Source organism: Echinops telfairi, unplaced genomic scaffold, assembly GCF_000313985.2.
Source record: "Echinops telfairi isolate 266 unplaced genomic scaffold, ASM31398v2 ScPeMD7_1;HRSCAF=3_0, whole genome shotgun sequence".
Taxonomy (NCBI): domain Eukaryota; kingdom Metazoa; phylum Chordata; class Mammalia; order Afrosoricida; family Tenrecidae; genus Echinops; species Echinops telfairi.
The window spans coordinates 22,708,421-22,729,331 of NW_022103896.1; the positions used below are offsets into that span (position 1 = coordinate 22,708,421).

Consider the following 20,911-nt stretch of genomic DNA (forward strand, 5'->3'; position numbering starts at 1 on the left):
TGCTTCCCTACTAGATGGCCCCTTGTTTAACTTTAAGCCTTTAAGACCCCAAACACTATCTTTTTTGATGGTCGGGCACCATCTGTTATGCACCCAATTTTGTCTTCAGTGATCATGTCAGGAAGGTGAGTATCAAAGAGTGCCAGGTTATTAGAACAAAGTGTTCGTGTTGTAGGGGAGGCCTTGAGTAGAGGCCCAAATTGCATCCGCTGTCTTACTACTTAACATATAAATATATGTGTGTACATTGGCCTCTATCCTTTTCATTATAAATTGAATATATTTACATAAATACATGCCTATAGCTGTACCTCTCTAAATAGCTTTTGCCTCCTATTTCTTGCTCTATCATTTTTTTTCTTTTGTTTTTGCTTGTTTTTCTTGCGCACTATGTCTCTCTGTATAAAATAGGCAGGACAAACAATCCCTAGGAGAAAACAACAGGACCAGTAGTTCAGGAGGGGCAGGGAGTAGCCATGGGAGCCAACAGACACAGGGATAAGGGAACAACAAGAGATCTAAAATTGGGGGTGAAGAGGTTGTATAGTGCCTGGTGGGGTTTGATCAAGTGCAATGTATCCAAGAGGAATTACTGAGAGCTGAATGGAGGGTGAGTAAGCATGATAGTGGGACAGGAAGAAGGTGGAAGGAAATAGTCGTGGAAATCTTAAAAGTGTCCTGTAGTCAGAAAACCACTCAGTGGGAATGGGTGGTGGTGGTGGTAATCCCTTAGTTTGGATGCACGTTGGGGGGGGCCTGCTCCCTCTTTCCTTTACCTGCGTACTTTGTAGTTTTTAGTTCTAACTCATTATTGGAGGCCTTAAATTTGAAGATGGAAGCTCACAAATGTAATTGCTTATTTTAAGGTTTATTATATATTCACAATTCCCTCTCTGGAGCGCTTAGACTAGCTTGCACTGCTGGGCAAATTATATAAACCTGATTTTTATAGGTGTTAACTGACACATGAAAGGGGAGAAAATGGCTTCTTGAATTGATGCATGTAGGTAATTTTTAACATCCATAAAAAAATATTGAGAGTGCTTTAGCTCAATAGGATGACAAAATTTTTCACATTATATGCAAACTTGTACTCTATTGGGGACACTTAATAGTAAGGGACTGTGTGATCCCATAAAGAGTTGCAGTCTTAGGAACCCACAGGGCAGGGACAATTCTGCCCTGCCCTCTTAAGATCACTATGAGTTGGAATCTACTTGATGGCAGTCAGGTGGGTTTTTTCAGTTATACATCGTGACATGAAGGTGAGGAGAAAGGCATGGCAGCAACATCTGATTGCCACCACCTCCCCGGGCTGAATGCCACAAGGCGAGGATCAGACATGCCTCTGCCTTCCATCCATAACCTTATTCTGACACTCACCATCCCTCACATACAACTCACAGGTGATATTCATGATTATGGGGTTTATTAGGAAAATTAACAGTTTAAAATGCAGTTGAAAAATTGTCCAGTCAGGGCAGCCAATAAGTGCCCAGAGTGCCTGCCTCCCTGTTAACATGCCTCAACCAGAGGTGCTCTGCTCCCCAAATTAAGTGCTCAAGAGACATCCCACTCCCCAAGCTAGCCTCCTGCCCCAAAGCACTCAAACTATACTGGCTTTGTGAGCTGGGAAGTCACCACTGTCCTGTCTCACGGGCTTCTCCTGATTCTGCGTTTGCTCTTCCTCTGCCTTCCTTGGGTGTCAGAGCTGCTCGTGGATCAAGAAGGTCCAATGCACAAGGATCTCGGGACTCAAGGAACACGTTCCACTCCTTGGCACTTTTCTATTCCTGGTAGTGAAACTACCTTCCTGCTTCTGAGCTGGCTTATTTTATGCCCAGCAGGGTGGTAATCACAAATAATAAATCACTTGGACCTGAATCTAATAACCTGTATAGAACCTTCCCCCACCTTCCTACCTAGAGCCATCAGGAAAATGAAGGCGCTAGTAGCAGAGGATAGAGGAGTCATATTGAGTAATTCGCTGTTTCATAGGTGTGTGAAATAAGGTGTATGGGATAAAGTGAAAGACCATTCTAACCAAGTCGTGCTTGTTTGTGTAAGAATTACCTAACAGTTTTAAAAGTACTCTAGCTTTTTTATTTATTTTGCTTATTGTTGTGAAAAAATGTAAAGACAGCTCTACAGAGTGAGTTTGTATTGTTGGCTCTTGGTGTACAGTTCTTGTGAGGAAATGTTGGCTTGTTTAAAACAACTGTTAGATATGCTGCTCAGCTGCAACTGTCCACATTTTTTCTCCCACCTACCCACCCGTCTTCCCACTCTTCTCTATCTTCTCCTCTATCATACCTTGACTCTTACATGAATGAGTTAGGGCCAACTCCTGACCTATGCTCTGTACCACACTAATCCAGAAAGAAGGCCTTTGGACAACACCACTTTAGAAGTCACAATTCCTGACAAGGTGATTTTTGCTTTCCTTAAGTGAAGGTTTAATCAGCATTAACTTTAAATTTCCACTAGAACTACTACATAAACGTAGATTATGTTTTTCTACAAAAAACAGTGCCTTAATTGCAAATTACTTATCAGATTTATCATCAGATAAACACATTGTAATTTTTTCCCAAATATCTTAAGAACTAGCAATCATAGTAGCATGAATGGTAGATCCAGCTAGTCATTTCTAAATAGAATCATTGCATTCTTTAAAGTATATTTGTAACAAAAAAACATTAATTTGAGTAGTGCTACTGTAAGAATATGGGGACTGCATCCGACCTCCTGTGGCTGCAAAAAGGGGAAGGAAGAGACTCAGTGTGGCCATTACCCCAAAGGTGATTTCTGTGTGAGCAGAAGTGAGAAAGCCTCTTCTCTTTTTCCTTGATTCTTTCTGGCACTAGCAGTCCTTTCCACCGCACTCTGCACTTCTCAGTTCATTTTGACGAGTCCCTGCAGTGCCGGCACAAGAACCCCTAGACCATGATTCCACTTGTGGGTTTTATTTGGGAATTCCCTAGTTTCTCTGCCACCAAGTCGATTCAAACTGCAGTGAGAAATGCTCAGAACAGGGTTCTTTCCAGTTGGGGTAGCGTCGTCTGAGCCGTGCCTGCAAGCAGGACTCTGGTCCTTGACCACTGCCCTACTATGACAATGTTGCCAACCCTGGGGCTGCTTATAACACCTAGAAGCAACCCAAGCCCATCTGGAGGCTCTTTTTCTTTAGTTGTTGGGAGGTGCCCTGGATTGGGTTCCAACTCAGAGTGACACTGTACAGTAGGACAAAACCCTGCCTGGCATGAATGATTAAAATACCATGGCTGGGGTTAGGCACATCTTAGTTTAAAAGAGGTCTTTGTAGCAGATTTGCCTGATTCACTGCATCGTTTGCTTTCCTGACTCCTTCCTTGAGCATTGACTGTGGATACAAGCAAGATGAGATCCTTGACGACTTCTATCTTTTCTCCATTTTCCATGATTTCTGTCTTAGTCAAGTCCTGCTCTCACTCCCTAACTGGTGCCTGAAAGCACCCACTCCACAAGGTAGTCTTCTGCCTAAAAATTCTCAACTCTCCTCCATTGTTCCCTCAGGCTTGTGCTCAGGCTCCGCTGCTGTGCCTCTGCTATCTTCTGGTGTCACGGGTTTCTGTTCCTGGCTGGAGGAGCTTCCGTTGGCAGGAGCCTGCCTGCCTCAGGGTCACAGGATGCGCTCCCTCCTGAGCCTGTATTCTTACTGGTAGTGAGGTCTGCGCCTTATGTTGCCAAGCTGGCTCACTTAGCCTGCAAGATGGCAAAAGTGAACAGTCTGCTGTGGAGTTGGAAGTATTTATACACGAGAGTTAACCGTGTTGACATTCACTCATAACTGCATCATATAACCTGGTCCAGCCCCATCAAGAAAACCTTTTGGTGGGAGTTACAAAGACTATGGCTACAAGAACCAGATCAAACAACTCACTGCAGCACAATAATGTACTTGTCATAATTTAAACTTAGAATAAATGTTTAATGATTCTTACTACCTCACTCATTCATGTAAGTGTTTTGTGGCATGATCTAAAAAACGAGAAACTTGACAACTTAATTGTCTCGTTCTCTCAATAAATTTTCCTATTTTAGCCATAGGAATTTTAAATGTTCAGATTAGCTGAACGCTTACTTCTTTTTTTTTTTTCCCTATGACTACTTTACACTTCATATACTGGATTCGATTCCACATCAGCACTGGTCAGAATCAGCCTGGGGGGAGGGGGGGTGTCAGCTAAGGGCTTGTATTTCCAGGTAAAAAAAGATGGTACTGCTATCCTTTTATCAATATAATTTTCAGGAAAATAATAGAAACTCACTGAAAGAGCTTCAGCATCAGGAATGTAACAGTCTTAACTATGAGGTTGATAACGGTGAGATCTGGGATTGAGTCAAAGAGCCCTGCTGGTTCCTGGGCCAAGTGTTGGACTGCTAACCAGCTCCTCTGCAGGAGAAAGATGAAACAGCAGTCTGCTTTTGTGAAGAGCGGCTCAGAATTCACATGGTGGCCTCTGGTGATGCCCCTCTATCCATGATGGAGGGGTGGGGATTGCTTACAGAACAGTGCATTGGAGAGAGGACTGTAGGAGACCAAAATGATAAGCCTGGATTGAGCAGTTAAAACCTTGTCAGTTGACCCCCCACCCCTCTACACGTTGGGCCTGATCTGGGTTTCAACATTTTCTGAGTGGTTTTTTGTTTGTTTTCCTTTATTGGGGTTTAGTGCTGATGTGTTTTGTCATTGGGGGTAACCCTCTTGAATTTTTGCTATATATGTTTTTCGGGATATGAAACCCAGGATTGATGAACCTGTAGAGACAGCAAATAGAATAACGGTTCCTGGGGAGTACAGTGGTGGGGGGTGGGGGGTCAAGGGGAGCTGCTATCGAGGAGTTCAAGGAAGAACGCTTTCAAACTGATAGTGGTAGCAGTTGTCCAACGCTGTTTGATGTGATAGAATTTGGAATAAAATGGTTTTGAAAAAACAACATACGGGACATGAAAACTACCTATAAACTGCAAAAGCGGGTGGGCTGTTGGAGTGCCATTTCCCCCTAACCTCTGAAATTGATGGTGTGGGTTAGATTAATATTAAGTGTTTTGTTTCTAGGTGAAGATGGCTCTTCGAACATCAGGACATCTCTTACTGGGAGTAGTTCGAATCTATCACAGGAAAGCCAAATACCTCCTTGCAGACTGTAATGAGGCCTTCATCAAAATAAAGATGGCTTTTCGGCCAGGTATAGTTCGCCTTTTGTAAAAATCTGAGGGCGTAATGGTTCGAGGAAGAAACTTGCTTTGCATTCACTTGGTCTGCCTAAGGAATTATTCAACATCACCTTTTTTTTTTTCTTTTTTCTCCGAAGTTTCCTTTAATGTACAGTGAACCCTCGTTTATCGTGGTTAATCGGTTCTAGACCCTACCGTGATAAATGAAATTCCGCGAAGTAGGATTCCTTATTTGTAAATCAAATATTTTCGTAGTTAGAGCATAGAGGACATGAAAAAACACCCTTTAGTCACCATTACACTCGTATTACCCAATTTATTAAACGAAAAAGGGAAAATACAGTAAAGCATTTTGGACGTTACAATTATCATTTATTTACTATATTATTTATGGCATCTAGTTTACAGTATTACATATTTCACATACAGTATTATTATTATACATAGTTCTTGCAAATACTGTAGTCAATAGCCTATGAAATGACTTAAGGGATGTACTCTACAGGTGGGTCGCCGTCTTTTTCCTCTGAAGGAGCGGGTGTAGGCAGTGGGTGCTGTTACGCAAAAACCTCGATAGAGTGAAGCCGTGGGAGTCGAAGCGCGAAGTGGCGAGGGTTCACTGTATATAGAATTAAATCACTGGGGGCCAAAGTGTTGAAAGCTAATTGTTGCATGATCATAGCTCAATAGAAAAATCAAGATTTAAGTATCTTTTTCTTTCTTTTTTTAAGTATCTTTTTCTTGAATAAGTGCTCTTAATATCAAATTTACATTTAACTTAAATTACCGAGACTTTTCACTAAACGTTCTCTCCGGGTTCTTGTTTTATTTTAGGTTCTAATTCCAAAATTGGACACTGGCCACACTAGACCTTTATCTGGGGGATTTGTTTGTTTGTTTTTGAGCAATGGTGAGATGTTATTCTAGTTAAATAATCTGTATGGGAGAGTTGTCCAATAAAATAACATCTGCTGAGCCCTGGTGGCTTAGTTGTTACGAGTTGGGCTGTGATCCACAAGGTGGACAGTACAAAACCACTAGGCACTCCACGGGAGAAAGACAAGGCTTTCAACTCCCATAAAGAGTTACACTCACCGGGGCAGTTCTACCCTGTCCTCTATGGCTGCAGTGAGTCAGCATGGACTTGCTGGCAGTGAATTTGGTGTTGGTTTACTGAGGGTATATCCTAGAGCAGCTTCCCTTTCTGTTAACACATGGTCCATTTTGAGACTTAGAAGTAAAATGTTTAGGCATGATGGTTATGCTAGGGTATGTGAATGCTTTCTAACACGGGGGAGTGGAGGAACTACATGCATCTTAAGTAACTTGTTTCTTGTCTTTTCCTTTTAAAGCAATATATATTATAATAGCTTGTTTGAGAAATGCAAGGGGGGGAAATCAAGAACAATTAAAACCCCATAATATTACTCTTTAAAAGAATCAATGCCCTAATGCTAGGTTATGCCTTTGCTCTAATTCCTTTTCGTAAATTCCATGCTTACTTACTTAGTTTAATGGCATGAGCCTTTTATCAGCTTGATACATAATCATTAGTGCTTTGACTAGTTTAGGTTCAGTGTGTAGAACAGCGTCTAAGAACAGAAGTTCTTTTGCTTCCATGTATTTTGCTTATGTTACCAACTCGTAGAAAATTGTACCAACTTTTCCCTCCTTTTAATATCGAAATAATATGTGGTGTAACTAGACTTTCAAGCTTGGCATTTGTCTTTCAGGTGTTGTTGATCTTCCTGAAGAAAACCGGGAAGCAGCTTATAATGCCATTACCTTACCTGAAGAATTTCACGACTTCGACCAGCCTCTTCCTGATTTAGAGTATGTCTTTCTTTGATTGTTGGCTTGGTCTATAGAAAACTGTTGTCTTCCAAATGTTTACTTTTATTAGACTGTTTTGGCCATTGAGTTAAATAAAGCTTAGATATATATGGTCTTATTTTGGTTCATTTATAAACATGAAATGGTATAACCCAGAAAGTGTTTCTTTAAGAAAATCACATAGAAGCTGTCAACTTTCACTCACCTAAGAAGAGAGACTTCTGACTGGCTTAGGCCAAAGCTTTTGTACCATACTGTTGTCCAGCTATGTGCTTTGTGTAATGATAACCATACACGTGAAATGTTGTTGCATGGCCCCTTTATTTTAGAAGAATGCTTAGCAATGCTGTGCTATACACTTAATAATATACTGAAGGCGGTGATCTTGGCTATGTTATAATCAGAACCTTGTTTGTTTTTTCATAAATCATAGCTTTCTATAAAGAGCAAGAAAGGGTCATTGTTAAAATGTATATATTTAAGAGAACATTTTGTAGAGAGCTATCTAGAGTACTATGGCATACTGTTAACCTCTGAAGTCTATGAAACCCAGCTTTTAACATGGTGACGGGGAAGGTGAGTATGACTTGCCACATAACTAACAGTTGGCAACCAAGAAACTTTACACACCAAGTTGTGATCTTGCTCATATCATGTTCCAGTTAAGACCGAATGCTCAGATTTTGAAAATAATCTCTTGATAATCTGCTCTGATTAGAGTAGATTCATGGCCTGTTTGGATTTGTGTGTTCATAATAAGCACTGTGAGTTGGAATTGACTCCTTGGGGCCCGACCACCGCCACCACCTTCTTTGGTGGTGGTGTTTTGATTGTACCCATCATCTGGTGACTATAATGATCAATGTATTTATTTCACTCATACGCCTCTAGTTCACCCAACTCCCACCAGGTTATTTTTAAGTGAATAATATTTTATTTCATGTGTAAAAACTTCAATGTTTTAATATTACTATAATGTTACTTTAAATAAAAATCTTTGAACATAATCAGTAATTGTTTAAAAGTACTCAGTGGATAGCACAGTTTGTTTGGATAGAGGTATAAATAAAGTCCACAAACTATATAATAGCCTTGCCTCTTCAATATTTCCTTTTTTGTTTTCCCTGGCATTTGATGATTAAAGCTGGTCATTTGTTTTGAAGTATTAAACTCTGCATTTGGCCAGTAGTATTCCAAATTAAGGAGTCCTTTGGTTTAGGTGTTGGGATCCTAAACGCTAGGTCAGCAGTTCAAACCCAAACTTAGTGCAAGAAAGAAGAGCCTATCTGCGCCCATTATATCTGCGCCCATTAAAGATTTACTGTCTCCCCAAACTCTAAGGAGCAACTCCACTCTGTCCTGTAAAAATGGACTGTTAATTGGAATAAGAAGCCCAGTGGTTTTTATTCCAGGTTAGCATTTAACATTGTTTAATTTTTACTTTAAGATCATTTTATTGGGGCCTCTTACACCCCTTATAACAATCCATACATCAGTCATATGTGTGCATATGTTGCCATCATCATTTTCTAAACGTTTGCTTTCTATTTGAGCCCTTGGTATCAGCTCCTCTTCCCTCCCACCCTTGTGACCCCTTGATAAATTATAAGTAATTATTATTTTCATACCTTACACTGACTGTTGTCTTCCTTCACCCACATTATTTATTTATTTGTAAACTATGAAAAATTGGTTTGTTAGAATAAGAAGCTGAGAGTCTCAAGTTTACTTCATTCATTCAACCTTTACAATGAAAGCATAGGTGTAATTATATTTTAGTCCATAGATTAGTAAAGTTTTCTGCTAGATACATCATATTACTTCATGTGGAAATTTATTACTAGCCATTGACGGTATATGATGGGGCTTAAAAAAAAGCTCATGAAGACATTTCATTACCTTTCAGTTTCATTTTTCCAAGAACTTCCTGACATCCTTTCCCTGCACCGCCCCCTCCCCGCCCCCAATTAGGTATATGGAAGTACAAATTAAGGTCCAGTTGTTCACATTCTCAGATTGTACTGATATGTATTCGGCATTAAATATATTAAAGCCGTTAAATGTTGGGTTTGTTTGTATGTATGCTTCATTTTTTCCTTACAAACATTGCAGCGAGACTTGAGACATCGCTAAAATGTCTTTTGGTTTTTTTTTAAGTGACATTGATGTGGCCCAGCAATTCAGCTTGAACCAGAGTAGAGTGGAAGAGATTACCATGAGAGAAGAAGTTGGAAATATCAGTATTCTACAAGAAAATGATTTTGGTAATAGATAAGTGAATTTTTAGCCATTTCCTATAATGTTACAGTCATGTGGTAGCACTAGGAAATTGAATACTAATGGATCCTGTATATCAGTCATAGACTTGTGTATATACTTATGTAGAAGCCGGGGTTTTCCAGCACATTTTTTATGCGGTTTTTGTGGTAAAATTAGGTGCCTTGACTGATGTTCAGGTGAGCTTATACTCGAGTGTATACGGTATGTAATTTGGATTATCCTTTTGGGTGTACTAGTCATGTGCCAGGCAGCACTAGTGGTGTAGTGGTTTACTTGCTGGGCTGCTAAACACACAGTCAGCAGTTCAAAACCACCAGCTGCTCAGTGGAAGAAAGATGAGTTTTTTACTCCAGTAAAGGTGGGAGCCCATGATGGCAGTCCCACCTGTCGTTACAGGATTACTGTGACTTGCACTTGATTTGATGGCAGTGACTTTTTTAGTCAGTCATGCCCTACCGTTATAGTTAAAGCTTGATATTTTTACATTCAAAGATAAATAAGTCTTCAGCAAATAAATGTGACATAATTGAAATGTATAATTATATAGTACGTAGTAATTAGGATCTTTCTAACCTTTTTCAACTAATAACTTACTGAAAATGTGTTCAGGTGACTTTGGCATGGATGATCGGGAGATGATGAGAGAAGTCAGTGCTTTTGAGGATGACGACGTGTTAGTCAGCTCAAATACTTCTAACCTCTTGCTGGAGCCCGAGCAAAGCACCAGCAATCTGAATGAAAAAATTAACCATTTAGAATATGAAGACCAATATAAAGATGACAATTTTGGAGAAGTGAATGATGGTGGTATTTTAGGTAGGTAACAATGAAGTCATTGTAACATGTACCTACTTGTTACAATGTTAGGTACATTGTAACATCAGCATAATGCAGACATGATTAAGTTCCAAACAAGTAACAAGGTAGTTGATTAAAGTGTGAGCAGTGGGGGTAATTTCTTTAATTAATCGTGATGTTCTAGAGCAGGTGCTGATTCTGAGGCTTGAGTATATAATACTAGGAACGTATATGGGGATTGTGGCCAGTTGATTCAAAGTTTTTTTGTAAAGCTATAGCCTGAAAACAACTATAATATCTGATTCTATTGAGAGGTGCTTATATTAAGAATTTTAAATATTATTGTTAAAACTAAGTGAATAACATTTGAAAAATACATATTTATTAGGAAATAGTGTGACTGAAACACTATGTTCCTATTTAAATGCTCTACACTTTTATACACTTCCTTGAAGAAAAACTGATAGAAGTTGAATACAGATTTAAATCTAAACTATTTTAATATTTTTGTAGCTATTGTTTTTTCATCTGTTTTCCAAATTGTAACTGGGTTATTTTCCTCATATCAGATGACAAACTTATTAGCAACAATGATGGTGGGATCTTTGATGACCCCCCTGCTCTCTCCGAGACAGGGGTGATGTTGCCTGAGCAGCCTACACATGATGATATGGATGAAGATGATAATGTATCGAGTAAGCATTTACTTTAACTCTTAAGTGATACTTGGGCAATGATTGTGTGGCATCCAAACGATACTTAAATTTAACAGAAGAGTAAATTTTCTTTTCTCAAAAACCACACTTGTGACTGATTACCAGTATTTGTTCTGTTTGTGTGTTTAGCCCTGTGCCTCTCCGCTTTTTTGCCAGTGGTGTCAACTTTAGGGGGCAGGGGGATAGAGTGTCCTTTTTTGATACCAGTCGGATTTCTCCCCATTTCATAGATTTTCCTCCCTTCCCTTCCCCCTCAGTTACCGGACATATTTTAAGAGGCATTTTTGTTTTCTAGTGGGTGGTCCTGACAGTCCCGACTCGGTGGACCCTGTGGAACCAGTGACAGCGCTGACTGATCAAACAACACTTGTCCCAAACGAGGAAGAGGCGTTTGCTTTGGAGCCTATTGATATCACTGGTGAGCACTCAAACCCCTTAGTTTATGGAGAGTAGCAACTAAGCTCCTACCATGGCCTCAAGTGTGCCCACGACTGTGTTTAGAAAACTAAGCTGCTTTCTGCTTTGTCACAGCTATCTGTCATAGACTCTTTAATGTATTCCGTCATAATTTGAGAAGTTTGTGAATTGTCCATACAAGTTAATAATAGCAGAACTGATAGAATGCAGCTTTGCGGGATTTATGTAATATAGTAGTCTCTCTCCATCTTCATGGAGATGAGTCTACGGACTGCAAGCTGTGGTGTACGAAGGATTAGAAATGAATGTGCGCAGTGTTGGGGGAGGGGGAGGCTTCCAGCTCTGACTGGGCTTGGGCTTGTTCTACAACTGCCATATGTGAACTGTAACTTTTTCCAGAGAAATGATGATTGCAATCTTGAATACAGAATTTAATCTGTATAAGACAAGACACGAAGTATTTTCCCATCTCTCTGGGTTCATTAGCCCTGTTACACATGAGAAAATGGAGACTTCGAGCAAGATACTCCATCATGTCCATGCAGCTAAGAAACTGCAAAACGTAGGCGGTGTGATGTTACAGGGGCAAAGTGTATCGGTGGTATTTGACTACTTTTGTGTGGGAATATATGAACTTTCAGCACATTTATTGCATATATATTGTTTGTCAGCCCCTACTGTATGCACTTGGGAAACATCCATTTATAAGAGATCCCTACCCTTGAGCTACAATAAGAACCTGTTATTAAAACCCAAACCCATTGCTGTTGATTTGATTCCAGAGTAGGGCTGCCACGTTGTTTCCAAGGCTAAAATCTTTCTGGGCAGAAAATCTCTTTTTTCTTTCTCAGAGTGGTTAAGTTCAGGTGGCTTACATTTCATTTAGTGCTTAACCTCTGCACCACTGAGGTTCCTTTCAGAACCAGGTATAGCTGAATATTTCATGCTGGCCTGTCAGGAAAATGACCTCTTCCCCCCCCCTTCTATACTGCCAGTCAAAGAAACAAAAGCCAAGAGGAAGAGGAAGCTGATTGTTGACAGTGTCAAAGAGTTAGACAGCAAGACCATTAGAGCCCAGCTGAGTGATTACTCTGATATTGTTACTACTTTGGATCTGGCTCCACCCACCAAGAAACTGATGATGTGGAAAGAGACAGGAGGAGTGGAAAAGCTTTTCTCTTTACCTGCCCAGCCTTTGTGGAATAATAGACTACTGAAGGTAATGGAACTTTCTTTTTAAAAAAAGGTCCCAAAACCTTTGCTTGAGTCATTCACTAGTTGTTCTCAACCTTTGATGAATTATTACTGTCCTTTGCATGCATCTTGAGTAAAATAGGGTTCTATTACACCACCACCCCCCCACACCACCCCCAAAGTAAATACTGGCTTTCTGAGAGTCCATTCTCCTGGGTTCTGAAATGAGGGTAGAAGAGAGCCGCAGTGCTGTTGGTCTCGCGCTGCTGACCACTGAACCGTGTGCAGACACCGCGTCACATGCTTGCATTGTTTTCTACATGCAAAGCAGCAAGTTAGGGTGCAGCTGCTCTTCATTGGAAGCACTGTTCTTGTAATGTTTGGACGGAGGTCCTTAAAATATTAGTGTTCTTTGACTGAGTAAATAAACTCATTTTTCTCTTAGATATAACTTGAAATATAGATAAAAACCATTTACATGAAAAAATGTTTGATACGATGATATTTGTGATTTGGAAAATTGAAAAATATGAATAGAATAAGATGAATGAAACTAATAAAATGAACAATAGAGGAATTGTATGTTCACTATAGAATATTAATGCAGTTCTTAAAGAATGGTAGTTAAGCTTATTATATAGTTGCCGCCATCTTATTAGTGCATCTCTGAGTTATGAATTGAAAAATTGACATTTCTTTTGTGTTTTATTCCATAGCTCTTTACACGCTGTCTTACACCACTTGTACCAGAAGACCTTAGGAAAAGGCGGAAAGGAGGAGAGGCTGATAACCTGGATGAATTCCTCAAAGAGTTTGAAAATCCCGAGGTCCCCAGGGATGACCAGCAGCAGCAGCTTCAGCAGCAGCAGCGTGATGTTATTGGTTTGTTCTCTTGAATCAGTTTTATGAGGCAACTTAAATGAGTGTCTGTCTTTTAATGTCCCTGTTATATTGTTACAATAAGAATCCCTGGTGCCATGGCGGGTTACATTTTTAACTGCTCGCCATAAAGTCACCTGTTTGAAACCACCAGTTGCTCCTCAGGACACAGATGGTTACATACTTTTTAACTTCTCAGGAAACCCCCAGGCGCAGATCTACTCTGTTCCTGTAGGGCGCCTATAAATCGGAACCGCGTTGTTGGTGTTTGTTTTGGTTTGATTTTAGTTATTATCAAGAAATATGCCCCAAATTTTTGGATGGCACAATACGCTGTATCAAAAAAGAAAACGGTCTGCCATCTGTGTGGCTTGTTCGATATGCTGCTTTCTGTTTCAGAAAGTCCCAGGTTTCTGTGTGACCATCTGCTAAAGAATTGTCCTACACCGGACTATAAGTGAAGCTTGTCTTTTTAAGGTCTTTTCAGTGTTAAGGGAGCTTTAATGAGATTAGCTCAACTGCTAATGCAAAGGTTGGTGGTGCTAACCTACCTACCAGCCATCCCGGGGAGATGGTATGACAGTCTGCTCCTGTGAAGATGGGCAGTCTTGAAGCCCTCTAGGGCATGCGTGCACTGCTCTGTAATGTCACTACAAGTCAGAATATATCAACCTTAATGCCAGATCGGTTTGACCGTTTTGGGTCTTTTGATCCCATCGTTCAGATGATTAATCTTTGTTGAGTAAAAATATTTTCTGGCCTTCATTAGGAAAAATGCCCATCTCAGTGTAATAGTATCAAAAAAATGTTACTTAAGACTTAGCTTCCTTTTCAATCCGACCATTACAGACGAGCCTATTTTGGAAGAACCGAGCCGCCTTCAGGAGTCAGTCATGGAGACCAGCAGAACAAACCTGGATGAGTCAGCCATGCCTCCACCACCACCTCAGGGAGTTAAGCGAAAGGCTGGACAAGTTGACCCAGAGCCCGCGGCACCTGTAAGCAAATTATCCTCTACATCTCTGGGAGGAGCCCTGGAAGTAACAAGGGAGACCTTTTGAATTCCCTTTGGGGGTCAAACGACCCTTTCTCAGGGGTCGCCTGATTCATAACAGAAAAATTACAGCTATGAAGTAGCAACGAAAATGATTTTATGGTTGGGGGGGGGGTCACCACAACGTGAGGGACTGTATTAAAGGGCCGCGCCATTAGGAAGGTTGCGAACCACTGATTTAGAGAGTGACAGTTGAGATGAACACACTCTGCTCTAAACGGGAGACGGCCTGGGCGGCAGAACTCAGCATCTTGCTAACTGGCTCTAGCTTCAGCGTGCCCCAGAGTGGGCGGCCTGACTCTAAACTTGTCTTGGGCTTGTTGGTTAGCAAGCCTTGCTCTGTGCTTCCGCTCAGCCTTCATTATATACTTGTCAGCAGGAAAGAGTACAGCACCATCTGGCCACTTCCTTCCGTCTTTCCCTATCCTGAAGTTTATGTCGGAGATCTAGTTTGGGGCTGCTCGGCCTTAAGTCTGAAACACAGTTGACCAGAGGGAGGCCTTTTGGTAGCCTCAGGCCCCTGGCTCAGCCTGCAGAAAGAGCCATTGACAGCAGAGTCCTCTGCCAAGTTTAGAAACCACTCACCTGGGCCTTCTGGTGTTGAAGAATAGTTTCTTTGAAGCTCAGGAATGGGAATAAGAACAGTGGGTGACTGACTACACCATTCTACGTAGTTATTTTCCTAACACTTTTGTTAAAGCCCTTTTTTTTTTTTTTTTTGAGATTGAGGAAATATAGAAATGGACCTGGAAAAAGGAATTGTCTCTTCCCTACTATTTGCTGCCATAAAAGCTCTAACACATATTGAAAATTCCAAGTTTAGGCTTTTAAATTATAATGACCTTCAAACTATTCATGGGATAGCAGTCGTAGAGTAGGTGTTGCCATTGCGTCTGTCCCCAGCTCATCTTCAAAAGGATTGAGCTCTGCTTAGTGCTGTGCTATTACCGGTCACGTTCTTGTGGCCCACGAGGCTGTCATTGGTAGATTTTTCGGAAGTAGACCACCAGGCTTTCCCTAACCTGCCTTAGTCTGGACGTTCTGCTAAAACCTTGTTCAGTGCACAGCAGCACAAGAGCCCTCACGGAAGGACAGGCAGGTGACCGCTGCATTGTATCCCCGGCCTCCTGTGGGAGGAAAAGGCATGACCACGAAGCCCCTGGCTGCTTCACTGGTGGATTTTGCATATTTTAGAATGCTCCCTCACAAAGTTGGATTGTTTTATATTTTCTCTTAAAAATTTCTCCCATTAAATATTTGATCCTAGGAAAATAAGTATTAACGTGCGTGTTTTTATTAACATATCTTTTTTTTTAATTAACATTTTATTAGGGGCTCATACAACTGTTATCGCAGTCCATACACACATCAATTGTGTAAAGCGCATTTGTACATCGTTTCTCAAAACATTTTCTCTCCACTTAAACCCCCGACATTAGGTCCTCATTTTTCCCCTCCCTCGTGAGCCCTTGATAGTTTATAAATGGGTATTTTGTCATATCTTGCCCTGTCCGACGTCTCCCTTCACCCACTTTTCGGTTGTCTGTCCCCCAGGGAGGAGGTCACATATAGTTCCTTGTAATCGGTAACATATCTTAAAGTTACCTTATTTTTCTTGCTTTAAGCCTCAGCAAGTAGAGCAGTTGGAAGTGCCTCCTGTCGAACTTCCCCCTGAAGAGCCTCCGAGTCTCTGTCAGCTGATTCCAGAGCTGGAGCTACTGCCAGAGAAGGAGAAGGAAAAGGAGAAGGAGAAAGAGGAGGAGGAAGAAGAGGAGGTAGGGGGGCTTTTTTTAAATACCCATTCCAGGTGTGGCAAAAGTCTTCAAATAATTCTTTTCATTTTTCCTATTAAAGCTAAATTAATTGATGGCAATCTTCAGGGTGATGGGAAATGTTTAATGAAAATGCTTTAAACAGACTTCTGCTGTAGATCATCCTTAAGAATATCAGATTTTATACTTCATTATAATTTATTGGCTGTTCCTGCACTGATTTCTTACTTGACTTTTAAACTATTTATTGCTGCTTATTTTATGGTCCTGTGGTCAGTGGTTAATTCATACTGCTATTAGCCTCTGCCTCTTGTCTAACCCCTTCTCTGTCTGTGGCTTGGAAATCAGATAACCAAACATTGTATGTGGGTTTTTTATTGTTCCTATTAGATTGGAGTTGGACATGACTTGGCTCAAATACAGTTAGTCAAATCTTAAATGAGTTATTTTTTCATTTAGTTAGAGGCGCCATAGGAATTTATCTTATTTTTCTAGATCCTGCTTTGGCCTTTAAAGGTATTACCCATTTCTGGTTCATTGAGTTTTACAATACAACGTATTCATTTTCTGTTGTTTCTCTGTCGAATATCTTCTTCAACTAAACATTTACATTTAAAATTTAAGTACCTTCCAAGTACCATGGAAACTTCAAATTTATCATTAGGTAGCCATTTAGATTTTGCTACCACTTACTAATTATGAATACTATGGTGTGTTTAATAAGAATGCTGTGGTGTTTTCAACTCAAAATTCAGCGCCAAGACCCCTAGACAGGCAGTGTTCGTGCTGCATTGGCATTCAGACCTGTTGTGTCTCCTGTTATGTGTGGTGCTGCAGAATCCTGGCCCTTTGCCAGCATAGCCGGTAACACTTAGGCTGTCGCTCTGCTAGCTGCAGAGCTCACAGTGTCCTTTGGGAGTCAGCTTTGTTGCTGGATGTCTCCAGGACAGTAATTGTTACAGGATATAGCCCTCATATATATCTCTTATTTACATATATAAGCTCTTAAAGACGACACTACTAATTCAATACTGCATCCCTGGTGCTCTTTCACCTATAATGAGATTAAGATCTTCTGCCAGAATATAAATCATGTAGGAATCATGCTATCAGAAAAAGTTATTTTTAAATCATGTACTTAGTGACATAGATTTTTTTTGTTGTTATGGTACAAATTCCTTATCTCCATGGGGGTCAACCAACAATAGGCTGTGGATCACACTACATAGACCACATCTTTATAGAGTAATACACAGGCATATAGTCAGCCACCTGTTTGCCTGCAGATCCAGAGGACTTTGCTCCATAGTGTAAGAAAACAAACTTCAAAGAACTTCAAACTTCAGAACTGCTAGATGTTTGCTGAGTGATTTTTCAGTAGCATAATAATAATAAAAATAAGCCAAATTGCAAAATTACAAGTAATTGTTGAGCATCGGGTGGGCCATGTGGAACCATTTCAACAACTATTTTTGTCGTTGTCATTTTCACTCAGGATGAAGATGCTTCAGGGGGTGATCAGGATCAAGAAGAAAGAAGGTGGAACAAAAGAACCCAGCAGATGCTTCATGGCCTTCAGGTGTGCCTCACGTGCTCTGTGAGAAACATGCTAAATGAGAGGGCCTGCCTTTTTTCTGTCAAAACTACATCATTTTAAAGATACTTTAAACACATAAGCCATCTGATTAGGCTTCAGGCACCATGAGTTTCTTGCCCTGTCCCCTCGCCACACCCACACACACACAGTACCCAGGAGAGTCAACACAGCTGGGTGCTTAGGAATAGGAAACGAAGGCGCAAGGGAGCTTGCTCTGTTTGTAAGGAGTAAGTATAATGCCTTTGTGTTGCTTGCATTAAATTCAGTGAGTACAGATCTCTCCTGTGAAGCCCTGAAGTGTTGTCAGTTAAGTATGGGGCTGCTGGTTGCAAGGTAGGCATTTGTAACCCAAACCCACCAGCCACTCTGCGGGAGGAGAAACCTGAAACTTTCTAGCTCCCATAAAGATTCACAGCTTTGGAAACCCTATCAAAATTGCGATGAAGCAAGATTGACAACTGGGTTTGGCTTTGGGAGTTGGGGTAGGGGTTAGTGTGGCAGTGGTTCTCAATCTGTGGGTCGCCTAAGACAATCAGAAAACACATAGCAGTATTTCCAATGGTCTTAGGAACTGAGACACCGCTCTTCTATCCTGGGTCCTCCCACGTGCAGATACTGCCACATATGAGCACCTGGTGTGAAGACTGTTGACCATGCTACACCATGCTTCAAGACATTTCATTAATTTGTAGTTAGAAATAAATATTTCACAATATCTAATAACATACTGTTTTTGTGAGTAACCACTATAATTATGTTCAATTTGTAACAATGAAAACACATCCTGCATGTCAGATATTTACATTACAATTCATAACAGTAGCAAAATTAAACTTAAATAGCAACAAAAGTAGTTTTATGGTTGGGGGTCACCACAGCATGAGGAACTGTATTAAAGGGTCACGGCATTGGGAAGTTTGAGAACCACTGGTCTATAGGATTAATCAAGTGATTTAAAACCGTTTGAAATGAGAATGATGGTTAGTTTTTTGATCCAATTCCCATACAGTGCACATATTTTGGTAGCCTGCGTTGGCATCCTTTTTAAATTACGTTGTTGTGCAAGTTGCTTCGACTTAACTCGTCTTCTTTGCTCTATTTCAGCGAGCTCTTGCTAAGACTGGAGCCGAGTCCATCAGTTTGCTTGAGCTGTGTCGAAACACGAACAGAAAGCAAGCTGCAGCAAAGTTCTACAGCTTCTTGGTTCTTAAAAAGCAGCAAGCTATTGAGTTGACACAAGAGGAACCGTACAGTGACATCATCGCCACTCCTGGACCAAGATTTCATATCATTTGAGCAGCTAGAAGCATTATAGCTAGTGTTCATTTCACTAGTGTGTACAACTTGCCCCCGTGTGTAGGGCACATAAAACCCTTTCAGAAAATTTAGATTTTTGTCTGTACAAAGTCTCTTCCTTTTTCTTTCTTCACACCCACCCCCACATTTTAAATTTATTATATCTTTAAGGGAAACTACTATATATATGGATTGTGTTTGTGTTCTGATGGAGAAAACACGCATCCTAATGGACCCAGAAGATTATTATCTTTACACAGTTGAGAACAGATGTGTGCAATATTGATGCATGTCGTAATATTGGTTGACAGTCAAAAAGTCATCATTTCTACCTTTGTTCTTCATGACTGCATTGAAAAGATAAACCTGTCTGGGGAAATGCCCAATAAGTTAACGAGAATGTTGATGGTGAGTCTGAGAAGAATTCTTTCCCCATCAGTAACATAGACAATCTCTGTTAACCTCCGTGCGTGGTGGTGATGATGATACCTGAACAACAGAAGTCATGCCCTTGACTTATGTTTAGAGTATAATTCCATAGTGAGCAAGGAGAGTGTGAAATTAATTTGTATCTGATTTCCTTCAGCTCTGAAAGCATGAGAATCATGCTTGATTTAAATTTTATTTTGTAAATCATTCCATTTGAGTCCTCACGGTGAACCTTGTGGTCCTTAAATCATGTTTTAATGAGGCTTCAGAATGAACAGAAGCAGATTTTTTTAATAGAATGACTGTATAAACATTTTTATAACTTGCCAGCAGCTGTAAAATCAAAGTTTTTTAAAAAAGATGTTTGAATATATTTGAATGTTCAAATCATGAAAATTGAAATTGTGCCTATTAAAAGTACAGACTAATGGGAAATTATACACCTGGTTGACTTAGGCTTTAAGCAGATGATGCTGTAAAAACGAATGGCTTCTCTGATATTTATTGTAAGTTTTAGTACTGAGCTCTCTTTCCAGTGCTGCACACTCCTGTGTTTGCAACTTTATTTTGATCGCTTTGCAACAGAAATCCTGTATCCAGTTTCCTGTAATTTAAATGATGAAATACGTTTCCAAATAAAGATTTTATTATTAACACACTAGATAGTATCAGAAATTTTATGTGACTTGTGATTATCGAAATATGTTTTAATTTTTTAGGGCAAAATTACTCAGTGACAGTTCAGGCATACGTGTTGGCACTTTTGTGGGAAAACAAAATCACTTGAAACTGACTTAGCTGTATACCCAATGTAAAATTATGTGAAATGTTCTAAATTTGTGACCTCGTAATTACTGTTTTAATGATTCAGTTTTCTTGAGAATAGTAATTGTATAAAATTGCTATTGCAGCTTTACCTTCAATAATCATGTGCCTGTAAACCTTGGATTTCCCCGTTGTAAAAAGACATTGTAGATAATTGAGTGTTTGATTTTAGAAAGGTCATTAGTTTCTTGTTACACATGTTAGTCTGGTTTTTATTGTTTATCAGGTTTAATATTCTTGAAAATAGTCGATGCTATGTTATGTATAACTTTTCTAATAAAAGTTGTGTCATAAGCTGTAAACTTGTGAGTGGATTATTCAGTTGTTAGCTGGTTGAAGAAATTGACAGCACTGCATCTCTTTTTGCTTAGTTTTATACAAATATAGTGTATTGTTAGAGATTTTCGACCAAAAAACATGAAAGTTAGAATAGTGTGCCCTCGTAACATTTAACTAAAGGATATGTGGTCTGAAACCTGATAAAAATTAAACCAACATGCCGAGTACGCACATCATGACATGCCCGTGGGCCTCGGTCTCAATAAACTCGTTGCTCAAGCAGCTGCTGGAGATTGTCTAAGAAGCGTTAGTCTGTCAATTT

The 20,911-nt window shown here is 40.1% G+C and overlaps 1 protein-coding gene across 1 annotated transcript in view; it reads left to right on the forward strand.

The window, feature by feature from the left end:
- Positions 1-20,612, forward strand: part of RAD21 (RAD21 cohesin complex component) — a 33,305-nt gene extending 12,693 nt beyond the window's left edge. The window contains exons 3-14 of the mRNA XM_004697422.2: positions 5,102-5,231; positions 6,954-7,053; positions 9,211-9,317; positions 9,943-10,149; positions 10,701-10,826; positions 11,143-11,265; positions 12,260-12,483; positions 13,175-13,340; positions 14,187-14,335; positions 16,017-16,166; positions 17,659-17,742; positions 18,865-20,612. Of these exons, the coding sequence (XP_004697479.1) occupies positions 5,102-5,231; positions 6,954-7,053; positions 9,211-9,317; positions 9,943-10,149; positions 10,701-10,826; positions 11,143-11,265; positions 12,260-12,483; positions 13,175-13,340; positions 14,187-14,335; positions 16,017-16,166; positions 17,659-17,742; positions 18,865-19,056 (1,758 nt within the window). The 3' untranslated portion in view covers positions 19,057-20,612. The remainder of the gene's footprint in view (positions 1-5,101; positions 5,232-6,953; positions 7,054-9,210; positions 9,318-9,942; positions 10,150-10,700; positions 10,827-11,142; positions 11,266-12,259; positions 12,484-13,174; positions 13,341-14,186; positions 14,336-16,016; positions 16,167-17,658; positions 17,743-18,864) is intronic.
- The last annotated feature ends 299 nt before the right edge of the window (positions 20,613-20,911 follow it).